General features: G+C 46.1%; 1 protein-coding gene across 2 annotated transcripts in view; it reads right to left on the bottom strand.

Annotated features, from left to right (window-relative positions):
• The window catches only part of GUCY1B1 (guanylate cyclase 1 soluble subunit beta 1), a 46335-nt gene extending 33784 nt beyond the window's left edge, over positions 1-12551 (bottom strand). Inside the window, exons 1-2 of one of the 2 annotated variants that reach the window (XM_072974719.1) lie at positions 12327-12551; positions 11783-11856 (exon numbers count right to left, since the gene is read on the bottom strand). In XM_072974719.1, coding sequence (XP_072830820.1) covers positions 11783-11856; positions 12327-12329 — 77 coding nt within the window. In that variant the 5' untranslated portion in view covers positions 12330-12551. Of the gene's footprint in view, positions 1-11782; positions 11857-12072; positions 12194-12326 lie in introns of those variants that run through there. The other variant, XM_072974723.1, reaches the window with a different exon arrangement.
• Positions 12552-13043: the final 492 nt, after the last annotated feature.

Here is a 13043-nt window from a genome sequence, read left to right as displayed (position 1 = left end):
CAGGGGAGGATACAGGGTGAGACGAGGGGGTTGGAGGGGGAGGCAGGGCGCAAGGTTAAATGCAGTGACAGCCGGCGGCTTCCTGAGGGAGTTAATGTTTGAGCAAAGACTCCAGGAGGCAAAATGACCCAATCTCTCTGGATCCACTTCACTTCTTTCTGTAGCCCATTCCTCCAATTCTTCCCTTTTCAGAGTAAAAGCTAATTGGAGATATTACACTTTATTAATGATCAGCTCACTCCATTCAGCTGAGCAGGGGAACTTAACAGCGCAGAGAAGTAATAGCCAAAAAATTAATTTCAGGCAGTATTATTGTGATTAATGTCAGTAGACATTTTGAGCTAATAAACGCTTTCTTGGGGTCTCTTGATTCTCAATACTGCTTTTCTTCCAGCTTCCAGGAAAATTTAGGTTTGTTCAGACTTTGTGCTGGTTCAGCCTCCAGAGAGCACGGACACGTGATGACAGTAATCTCTCAGATGTATTTTTAACATACATCTGCCTCCATCCTTTAAGGGAAGCTCTAAAGCCTTCCTTCCAACGTGACACAATTTCTTCTCTCCTTAGTGTTAAAAATGTCTCTCACCAGCGACCTGAAGTCACAGAGGATGACCACCACACGTAAGAGAGTTTGGGAAGGGAGCTGGTATTCAGGTTACAAAAACAATGTCCACAGCTCAGGCACTCTGACCGCGTAATTCTCCATCCCTCACTTTCCCAACCCATAACTTTCAAGGACTTTTTTTTCTTAAAAGCAAAGTAAAGGATGAATCCAACATACAGATGTAACACTTGTAACAATACTTGAAATCATTTTCTTGAATTCCTTTTGTGCTTAGACCATCCCAATTCAGTCAGGCACATGAACCAAATCTTCTAGACTCATTCATTATTCAGAACATATTTTTGAGCATCAATTTTGTCTAAATTGTTGTACCACACCAGGAAATTATGTAATTTCCTGTAATTTAAATTATATTTACATAGGAGGAGAACACAGGCTTCTCCAAGAAACATAGTTTAAAATTTCCCTGAAAAGAAAAAAACGACTTTGGACATAGGTTTGGTTTTCTTTCCAACACTTTTTCGGTGACAAAAAATACCATATCAAGCCATAAGCAAATCGGAGCACAGTGTATTCAACACTGTTCATCTACCAAATGGTAACCAATGGAACAGCCATCACCATATATTTGGCTGGTGTGACCGCATTCCATTGTTTCCCATTATTATTATAAAAATCCCTTGGAAAACCCCAAACAGACATAGTGTTGCACTATTTCCAGATAGTATGACATACAGTAGTTTGTGTTATCTTCCCCTGTATACTTAATAAATGTGGTTTGGCAGGGGGGAGGCTAAGCATTAGAGTTCTCTACTTGGCGCATCACTCAGTGATTCGAGGTGGAGGTGCGGGTGGGGGGGGAGGACCAGGAAGTAAGTGGAGGAAGAGGGGGAGGGGACAACACAGCCTTGGCGGCTCTCACTCAGCATCAGAATAATTAACCTAAAGTTGCTCTCAATTTGTGGATTCGCTGATAGGATTCATTCAGATAGCCAAAATCAAACAAGTTCTAGCCCTCCTGGGAGCTTTAAAAACAAAGTCCAAACCTTCATCTACAGACAGAACCAGAAATAATCCTATTCTATATATCTGTAGCCAGAATAAGTGTTAAAAATTGAGGCGGCAGATGTGGACAATTTTCCCACTGACAATTCATCTCCCACTTGCTCTTAGAAATGGTTACTTGCTGGAATTGAAACTGATCATTTCTTTACACTAATTACCTTTCCCCAAAAGGACAGTTGGCATTTTTATCAGGGTGGGATTTTCTGGTTTTGTGGTTTCGCCTTTTGTGTTTTTGATCACTGGTGCCTCACCTGGGTGCCCGGAATGGAGCCTGCACTCAGTGGATGCGTGCAAGTTTTAAAACACATAAACGGATTAATTAAGTGTATTTCCTCACTAAAAATCAAACACTCAAACATCACTGCCAAAAAAGCACAGTTTGTTTTCAAACTTAGGAATTTTTAAAATTATATCTAGTTTTTAAAGTAGGTATACAAGCTGTCCGAAATACGTCGGCAGCATTCTTTATAACTCCACACTGGGGAGATATCTTCCTTAGCTGCAAAATGTGAGCGTGCAAAAACTGAATTCACGTTCTGACACAGCTCCTGCTACTGTGCGCCCCTCAAGTAAGCTTGGTGCATGGCAAAGGCGCTGGCCGTGAGGTAAAGAAGCTCCCCGGGGAGGTAGGAAAACCGGTATCCTAGGATCGGAGAGTCTGAATACAAGCATCCTGAAAATGGAGCCTCAGAATAAGGTCTGGTCTCAGGCACACGAGGTCAGCGCACATCAAACCACCACCCTGACCAGTGACAGCTGCTCCTGCGAAAACTGCGCTCACAGCCCAGGCTGTTTCAGAGACAGGATGCAGATGTCGCCTTGACGATAAATCCTAGGACGGTTCGTTTTAGTGAGGTCAGGGCGGCACAGTCGTGGGGTGTGTCCAACCACTATTAAAGTTAAAACCTCCAACTGCAGTCTAAACACAGGTAACATACATACACAGTATCAACATATATAAACATATATATTATATATATAATGTGTATATAGTATGAACATATACATAGCATGAACACAGGTTAACAACTAGAAGTAACATCTAAAGATTAAAAATGTATATTGCTTTTTTTGGAGTAGCTGGAAGCATTAATGGGCTCTCAGTTTTCAAGATCCCAACTCAAGGATTCCCCAGAAGTCTGAACCTGGAAGAAGAGACTCCAGTTGGAGGGAGCCGTCGAGGGGAGGACCCTCTTCCAGGTGGTTCAGGTGCGTCTTCCCGGGTCCACGTTGTCACTCATCCCAGCACTGTACACGGTGACAGTGAATGCTCTCCCAAGCGAGCTGCATTTATGCAGAGTATCACTCTTGATACATAACTGCACTTGTTTCTGACTGTGTCCAGCTTGTCTTACTAATGAGACAGTCTCATTAGTAAATCGCCCCAGTTCTGGACACACAACCACAAACATCTCCAATGAGGCCTTTGGAGTCTCTTCATTGGACAAACGACGTCCCTCTGCCCGGGGTGTGAGTCCACCTCTCCGTTAACTCGCCTCCCCAGCACATCAGCCACAGCGCCTCCAGAAAGAAATACACTGCTCTTAATTTCTGAGGCTCTGATTCTCTTTAGTAGATGTTCTGTTTCTGAATAAAGCCACCTTTAAAGACGTAACAGCCACAAGCACCTGGACAAGAGCTTGAAAAGCAGCGGAAAACCAAAGCAAAGAGCACGGTGCTAACACACCTGTATGAAGCCCGCTTCCAGGCTACGCTGTCTTTGGAAAGGAGACAAGTATGTCCTTCTCGTGTGGGGATATCACATAACATCTGTGTCCAAACCTCTGCTCTGATGATTAATAAATGAGTGGTTTGAGGCAGGGATTTAAAGTCTTGAAGCCCCAAGGAGGGTATAGCTCAGTGGCAGAGCATGTGTTCAGCAATGCACGAGGTCCTGGGTTCAATCCCCAGTACCTCCACTAAAAAATAAGTAAATCTAATTACCTCCTCCCCAAAACAAACAAAAAGAGGTGGAATAAAGTCTTGAAGCCTCAGTTCCCTTACTTAATGAACAAATCTATTTTCTACAGTGGATGTGAGGACTTGGGGAGTTGGTGACTGTGGGACCACACGGTAAGTGTCAATTTCTACAACCTGCTACATTCAAAACAGAGAGGCCGGGTGAGCATTCTCATCTAGTTTTCAAATTGAAGTTCAGCATTTTACAAACCTTTATCTGCAGTCTGTGACGCTGACCTTAAACAGCACCACAGATGGCTGCCTTGCAGACACCTGCTAAAGGAGCCAGTCTTCTCCTGAACCCAATCCAGTAAGTGTCTTTGAGTATATGAGATCAGGGGTCTGACAGCAGCGTTCTGAATCCTTTTCTTACAACTACGTATGCACTCTGACCCTTCCAAAAAGAGATGCTGTAATTTATTGCCATATCATCTGCCTTTGTTCATGTAAGAAATGCCCATTTCAATGGGGTTTCTAGTTTATTACATAGTAGTTGAAGATGTCACCGTTCTGACATAACAAATCCTGGCTACAGAAAAAAAAAATTTGTGTGGTGAATATATCTGTGCTCTATTCTCCAGAAACTAAAATGTGAAAGATAATTCACCTATACATACATGAATACGCAGAGGGGACTTTCTGCTGGTTGCAGAAGCTGCAGTTAAGGGAGACAAGACAGGCGTTAATCACCCAATAAAATAAATAGTTATCAACGCATGCATGTACTGTGAGGAAACAGCATAGTTCTGGAGGCGACAGAAGCCTTCCGTTAAGAAGTAAGACCTGTCCTGCCAGCTCAAAGCTGAGAAGTGTTTCCACCGGAGGAAGGGTGGGGAGCACGGGGGAGAGGCCCTTCTGAGCACAGGTGTCACCCCCACGGGGAAGCTCAGCCTGGCCCAGGACCTGAAAGCCTGCCCACGAGGCTGGGTGCTGGGCGCCGGTGGGGGTGTGGACGAAAGCTTCCTGTGTCTGGCTGATCTGAAGACTGACCACAAAGAATTTCAACAAAGGAACAATTTACTATTTCGCAATCCAACACTCAGTGGCAAGTCGGTCAGAGTGCTCAGTACAACCAAGGACACGGTAACAAAAAGGAAGGATAAATCCATGGGAACGTTTATGTGTCCCCTGGAGAAGACACCGCTAACCTCATAGCTCTTGATATAGAAAAGATGCCCCACTTGCTGGACATAAACAAAGACACGTTCCCCCCACTGTTTCCTGGTTAATGAGCCGAGAGGCAGAGCAGCGAATAGAAAAGCTGCAAGTCCTCACTCAGGTGCTGGCTGTCAGCCTCCCAGCCGGGCGGGGCTATAGATTTGCCTAACACGCTTTCCCAGTGATGTCTGCATGGTCTCGACTGCTAACTGGCTTTCCAACACACAGGAGAGAAAGATGTACTTGAGTTTCCCATCCTGGAGAGAAGTGACAGGGTCAGAAGGACACTGTCCGCTGTGAGCAGGACCAGAGAACGGTCGGCGTTCGCCCTAAGGGGGTCTGGGAGTGAGGGAGGGAGAATGAGGATTTTCTGATTCCGCCCCCCCATCCCTGGTGCCCATTTTAACCTACAAAGCTTCTTTGACACCTGATTACATAATATGCTTCTATGATCTTTCTCTTTTTTTAAACTCTCAAAAGATGACAGAATTCAGTTAAAACAAAGACCAGGCTTGGCTTCTGGGTGATATTTCGATCATCAAAACAAGCCCTGAGACAAGGCTGCGAGCTGGCTCCCCACCTCAGCCACTGCTCATCACACAGCTGCATTCTGTGTCCTATGTTCTGCGCACAGAGCGCCCCGCGGGTCACGGGAAGGGGTCTGCCCTGGACACCAAGCCCCACCTGCACAGGTGACGTCAACCCTCAGTGAGCTTGTCAGCCCACACACTGTGCCTCCCGTCCTTCACGCTAACTGGCAGGTCTTCCTAGAGAAAAAGGTCCTGATCCTCACAATTATCTCATTTACCGACTTTTTTAACCTGTATCTTCATTTATTTGTTTTCTGAGGAAGTTTCTGGGAATGAAAATTAATACGGTTTCACTTTTGTATGTAAACTACATTGGCTCCTATTTCTTTCTCAAAAGTAGCAGCAACTCTGGCATCAGAAGAACAGGGTTGGATCACAAAAAGAATACACATGCATAACTGAATCACTTGGCTGTACACCTGAAACCAATGTAACACTGTAAATCAACTACATCTCAATTTAAAAAGAAATAAAGAGCAGAATTGGAGGTCTGATTCAACTTCCTGATATAATTCCTTAGAACAGTCCTTTAGCCTCTCGGGAACACAACTTCATCATTAAAGGAAAAAAAAGCATTGAGCTCCCTTATATATGAAAACTGAAAAGGAAAAACTCAGAACCACAGGAAGTGGCGGGTACCAGGGGCTGGGAGTATGTTGCTCGGAGGGTACATATCACCAGCTACAAGACTAACAAGTTTGGGGACCAATGTTCTGCACGGCAATTATAGAGAACACTGGACCACATACTTAAACGTGGCTAGGAGAGCAGGTCTTCAGTGTTCTCACCACACACACATAAATTGTAACTGTGTGACGGGACGGAGGTGGTAGCTGATAATGTAATGGTACTCAGCTTGCAATGTACGAAAGTATCTCATCCACACATCAGACACCTTAAATTCACACAACGTCATGTGCCAATTCTAACTCAACAAAGCTGGGACAAAACGAGCTGGAAAGGCCTGTCCTGTTGCACGTGGTTGCTGTGGCACTCGTGAAATTTCAGAGAGGAAGGGACTTTGGAAATTTTAGACAGCTTTTAAAATAAAAAGTGCTGTTAATATTTTAAAACCTACTTGAGCAAGAATACAGGAAGGCATAGAAATGTAATGATATATATATGATACATATGTGACAATATAGCTTCATGAATATAAATATGAAAATTTGATTAAAACATGGCAAAATGTGGAACATAATTTGGTCTTAAGTTGTTTTGATAAAATGAATATTAAGAGCATGTGGGAGCACGGGGGAGGGTATAGCTTAGTGGCAGAGTACATGCCTAGCATGCAGGAGGTCCTGGGTTCAATCCCTAGTACCTCCACTAAGAAAATAAATAAAACCCTAATTACCTACCCCTCAAAAAAAGAACTTAAAAAAAAGAGCATATGGGAGCAACATAAATGTCCATCTACATGACTGGATAAAGAAGTGGTGCTGTGTGTGTGTGTGTGTGTTTTCCACACAATGGAATACTACTCAGTCATGAAAAAGAATAAAATTCTGCCATTTGCCACAACATAGATGGACCAGGAGGGTATTAAGCTTAGTGAAATATGTCTGATAGAGAAAGACAAATACTGTATGTTATCACATATATATGGGATCTGAAAAAAATCAAACTAATGAATTTTTTTTTAAAAAAAGCATATGCTGCACCTTCGAATAACAAATAGGGATGGGTAAGGGGGGAGGCAATGAGGGCACACTTAGATGGGTGTAGCACCCAGACTTCCAAGGGCAACTATCATGTAAAGGAGCCTTTCCTATCTTTCAGGGGAGCTGGCAAAGGGAAAAGCTGAGAAACTTTGATTCTGGAGTAAAATTAGTAACAGCTACCGTTTATGAAGCAGTTCTCTTTCACAACCTGAGTGAAGCACTTTACATCATCATCCACCATCTCACAATCCTGGGGAGGTCACATAGCTAGCTTATATTACAGCCAAGCGTTTGATGAATACTGGAGTAAGAACCTCTTTTATAGGTTCCTCGTTATAGGAACCGTAATGATTAATTCATTTTTTTAATTGAAGTATAGTCCGTTTACAACATTGTGTCAATTTCTGGAGTACGGCATATGATTAATTCATGATAAACAAATTCAACCAGATGCGTTACTTTCAAAACTGGAAAATAAGAGTATACTGCCCAACAGCCCAATGTTCCCATGTGTAAGTTACAGGCAGAAAAACCCAGCCATAGTGAGAGTAGAAATAGCCCGACATCTCTGGACTTTATCTGAAAGCGAGTATTATTATTACACGCTTTCCTATCCTCTGTGCCTGAACACTGGACTATGCTCATTAAAAACAAGCTTAATGAGAGAATGAAAGAATGTTTAGGTCAATGAGTGAAAAAGGTTGCTGCCCTGCTAGAGGAAGTCAGATAAAACCATGCTGAACAATTACGCCTTCTCTGCACAGGGGAGATTACGGACAGCCTCCTCGAGGAACTTACTCCAGTATTTACCAACTAACAGTGTCATTAGTTCATCTTCAAATCTCATACGAAGATTTTGATCCAAATTCTTCTCTCAGTTCTCTCTGTAAAGCAGAGAAGAGCTAACCTGTACGCCATGTCGCGCTCTGGAGTCTGGACTCTTCTTTTTATTTCATCCCTTGTCCTGCTCAACTCTAGGCAAGAGAGTTTTCAGGAAGGTGTTTTTTGTTTCTAATAGACTCTTTTTAACTGAAATACAGTCAACTTACCATGTTGTGTTAGTTTCCGGTATACAGCATAGGAATTCATTTATACGTGTATACATACATACATATATTCCTTTTCACACTCTTTCCCATTAGGGTTTACCCCAAGGTACTGAATATAGTTCCCTGTGCTGCACAGCAGGACCTCGCTGTTTATCTATTTCATATATAACAGGTAGTATCTGCAGTAAGATTTTTAATCATCTTAGATTTTTTTCATTTTTTGAATCCATCTTAATGTCCTAGTGAAGTTAGAAAATCTAAAATTGAGCCCAGTAATTTGATGTGAAGTTGCTTTAGTCAGGGCCACCGGGTAAGGAGGTGATTAAACCAAGTATTTGGGAGCTTTCTGAATATGTATATCCTGACCTCATTTTTTTTTCCTGAAATGGTTGCTGTTTATCCTCACTTAGGACCCAGGACATCAAGAAAGGGCCATGTGAAAACAGAAAGGAAACCAACAAGACAGGATCTGAAGTCGATTCAGAGGGCTCTCTGGCTTTTTGATATGTGTTTATGGCCACAATCAGATCAGAGGGACAGAGGACAGCCCAGGCGTCAGAAGATCCCACCCACCACCTCTTTTTGCTATTTGGGAGCTAAGAATGGCTTTTGCATTTTTGACATTTGACTGCTGTACAGGTACGTGTACAATCCACGATACTGAATCCTGGCCTGCAGCACCAAAAATACTTACTCTCTGACCCTTTAAAGGAAACTGTCCCTCTTGACAATTTTTTTTCTTAAAAAGAGGAATTTAAAGCTCTTGGGAAATGGTTATACTATTGGTAGGAGGGAAAGTGGGTACGGAGTTTACAGTGAAGCATTTCTGGCTCTAACCAGCCAGAATCTTTCATCTGGAATCTGTTACTTAGGACTGTCTTTGTCACTAAATGTGTGGCTTCCTTTCTCATGAACCATGGATGGCCGTTTCCTCCCAAACCAAAACAGCAGTATACGATATTTTATAAACAGCAACAATTCAGACAGTTTCTCACAGAGCAAAAAGGAAGATAACAGGAGTTTGGTATGTACTGAGACAAAAAAAATGTTTTTCATATATTCAGTTTTCATAAAAAGGCAGAACTGAGAGTATCTTGGAGCAGTGTTCACCGTGCTCCACCTCGGAGGAGATGGGGAGGTCGGAGGAGGGGTCAAGATCTCCCCAGGAACACTTTAACATGAGACCCTTCCAACTTCTCCCCCCTGCCCCCAGGCACTGAGACTCTGCCATACTAAGCAAATGCTCTTCCAGGGAACACACAGCCATCCCTCTGGGACGCTGACCGGGGAAAACCAAGGAGCTGTTGTAACACCCTCAGTGCAGAAAGCTGAGCATCTCTCCTCCAGATGATAAACTGGGTCCAAGACAAGATGGGCTCCAGCAAGACGGATGCTTAGACAAAAACGAATCAGACCAACACCTGGACTGCAAACCCTGCTATAACTAATAGCATTTCCCTTGCAGGAGCACGTAATCCCCGTGGTAATTCTGTAGGAAAAAGATTCATGTGATTTGCTTCATTTTACCGGAAAAAAAAGTGTGTTGTATGATTTAAATTATTAGCACCTAAATGAATTAAGAACATCGCCTGAGGCTACTTAAAGATATATTCATGAATTAGAAGATGTTGATATTTAATTAAAAATTAATAAATTATTTTAAAGTAAAATGCAACAGTATCCTTAGTGTGGTTTGGTAAAGTTCTCACCTCAGAGGAATTTGTAAAATTTTTAGATATTTTGACCTTCTGTGTGGAATAGCTGGCCAATCTAAATAAATCATTTGATAATTCAACTTTTTACATTTCTGAAACATTTCTCTATGATGTATCACTTTTTACCTGACAACGATCTAAACTCATAATGGGTAAGACACACGTTCTAAATACGAGTAATATACATAAGACCGTTTAATCATAACAGCCATCTTTTATTGTGCTCTCAAAACTCATATTCACTGTCATCGCTTATCCACCAGGAAATCTGGGAATTTCTATCTTACCAATGAGAAAATATTATGTGGGAGATGTATATGATGCTTTCATAAATTCACAAAGAAAGTGGTTTAAAAGTGAACTCATCTATAAAACAGAAACAGACTCACAGATATAGTAAACAATCTTAGGTACCAGTGGGAAAGACGATGGGAAGGGATAACCTGGGAGTTTGAGATTTGCATATACTAACTACTGTATAGAAAACAGATAAACAACAAGTGTCTTCTGTACAGCACAGGGAACTATATTCAATATAATCCGTAATGAAAAAGACTATGAAACGTACATATATGTATGTACATGTATGACTGAGACATTATGCTGTATACCAGAAACCGACATTGTAACTGACTACACTTCAATAAAAAAAGATAAACAAAAGTGGTTTAAAATCTTGCTCTTGATGCCTGCTTTCTCTGTGACTCTGTCTACCAAACAAAATAAAAACTGTAATAATAAAGTTAATTAATAAACAAAAAATTCCAATTCCAAAGTAAGCTTTAGTGCCTAGGTTTTCACTTCACTGAACTGCATAAATGCCCAATCTCCACTTCTCTTAAGAATATGCAGATGTGCCCCTGGGGGTAAAGTAAACGTCTTATGGAACAAGAAACAGTGCTCAATAACACAGACTCAAAGGAAGGAAAAGCTGCATTCCACTCCTTAATATTTAACCCTGGTCATTTCCATGGAAACAGATTTGTGTAAGAAATCACTGTCATGTAACTGCTTAATAAAGCCTGCTAGAATTGACTGCTAATAATTGTAGTCTATTTAGAAAAAACAGTATGAAATCATCACCTACTTGATATAAGAAAATGAAATCAGTGAGTACAGGAAATGAGAGTAAATAACAACGTGGTCTCTGCCCCGCCAGGTAACCAGTCCCTCTGCCTCTCTTGAAGGTGGCAGTTACACTGCCCCAATATGAAAATCCACACGGTACAAGGTTTTGGTGTAGCTACTTCGCTGTGGTCATCTAAACAAGTTACACGCAAATTTCACTAGAGTGGGAGAGAAAAAAAGAGATTTAAACTATGAGATTTCAACTTTGTTAAACCTCTAACTTTGCAAGATTGAGATGCTCAGTGTGTTCGCAGGGAGAGTGGCCCATCCCTGCAGCACGTTCAGACTCTCAGGTGGGTGGGCTTTTCTGCGCACACCCAGAGCACGCGGCTCACAGCTCTGGACTGAAACCAGGAAGCCCTCCCACAAGTGGCAGGCTTCACCACAACAGAAACAAAAAAGGAGGGGGCATTTTATTCAAATGAATAAATGCACTCAACCAACAGTCTCGGGCAAAGTGGGTTTCAGCATCCCCAAAGGGCCGCACGGTGTTTGCTGATGTGGGCAAGGTGTGTAAACGACAAACGAGCTGGTTTCCAAGGCCTCTGGAAGCCCGAGCACGGCCGAGGCCTCTTGGTCCCCCGGCCCCTCCGCGTGGGAGCCGCCGGCCCCCGGGCCCGGGAGCGGCGGGCGGGCGGCGCGTTCCCACGCCCGGGCCGGGTCTGGAGGCCGCGGTGACCCCGGGCCCCCACCCCCGCCTCCACCCTCGCCGCCCCGCCCGCCGGCCCTCCTCCGGGTCCGCTCCGGGGCGTGGGAGCGCGGCTGCGGCGGGAGCGGCGGGCGGAGCAGCGCCGAGGATGCGCGCCCGCCACCGGGCAGGAAGCGGAGGATGCGGCAAGGCGCAGGGGCTGTCGCGGGCCGGGCGAGGCCGGGGCAGCCGGTCACTTACTTGATGTCCTCCCACACCTCCGGGCCGTAATTGCGGATCACCAGCAGCTCCAGCGCGTGATTCACGAATCCGTACTGCGGGGGCAGGAAACCGGGTGTCAGGGGCCAGCTGCGGGTGGGAAGGGGCGGGGGCCCTGCGCTGGACCCCGGGGCCCGCGCCCTGCTTGCGCTCCGTTCCGGCGGGCGGACGGGTCCTCGGTGGTAAGGCCGGGCAGCCCAGGGGCGCCACCCCTGCCCCAGTCAGGGGCAGACCCTCCCGGTCTCTTCCGCCCCACCCCAGGACCCGCTCACCTGTCACCGCGCGGAGGCCGGCCGGGCATCCGGAAAGCGTGGCGGAGGGGACCGAACCCGACGCCTCCCCTGCCGCTCGGCCGCCCTGAACCGGGAGCCCCGCGCCTCGGCCGCACGTCCCCTCCCCAGCTCCGGAAGCAAAGGCACCGGCCGCCCCCGCCGCGACCCCCGACGTCCCCGTCTCCCCACTCCGGATGCAGGCCGACGGCGGGAAGGCCCGGCGAGCGTCTCCGGACCCAGCCGGGAGCACTCACCATGGTGTCCGCCCCCGGGCCGGGGACGCCGCCCCGCGCCGAGGCTCGGCGGAGGGACCAGGCGGCGGCTGCGGCGGCGACCGCGCAACGAGCCCGCGGCGCAGCGTCGAGCGGCCCCGGCGCCCAGCCCCGCGCGCCCTGATTGCCAGCGACGCGCAGCGAACCGCCGGGCGAGCCGCAGGCCTGGCCGCCGCCCCCCGGGCTTCCACCAATCGGCGCAGCGGAGCGAATTCGGATGCGCGCGGGGCCCGCGCTCGGGCCTTCCCACCCCCGCCCCGGTGACCGACCCGGCTGGCGCTGGAGGCCGCGACAGGGACCGCGGAGGAGCCACCGCGGAGCGCCCCGCACGGCCCGGGGCAAGGAGAAGGCAGTGCTGGGGACCCACCAATGTGCTCTTAAACAGAGGGTGCCCTTGGGTAGCGAAACCAGGGAGGGGAGTGTGTGTGTGTGTGTGTGTGTGTCTTTTGCAACGCACAAGCCTTAAAAGGAATCCGCCCTCCCTCGTGGTCAGCATCCTCATGTTCACAGTCGTGGTGCAGATAAACATTTCCTTTGTGGCTTGGTCCCTCCACAGTTTAAGGCAAACTGAAAGCTATTAATACAGCGCTCCACACGCTCCACTCTTAGTCACTGAGCCCAGTGGGTGAGCCAGATGAAGCTGTCAGTGGTAGAGTTTTGGTGTGGGTCCTGTCAAAACCAGCTCTGCCCGTGACCAGC

This window comes from Vicugna pacos, chromosome 2 (assembly GCF_048564905.1).
Source record: "Vicugna pacos chromosome 2, VicPac4, whole genome shotgun sequence".
Classification (NCBI taxonomy): Eukaryota; Metazoa; Chordata; class Mammalia; order Artiodactyla; family Camelidae; genus Vicugna; species Vicugna pacos.
This window is presented reverse-complemented; position numbering and strand designations above follow the sequence as displayed.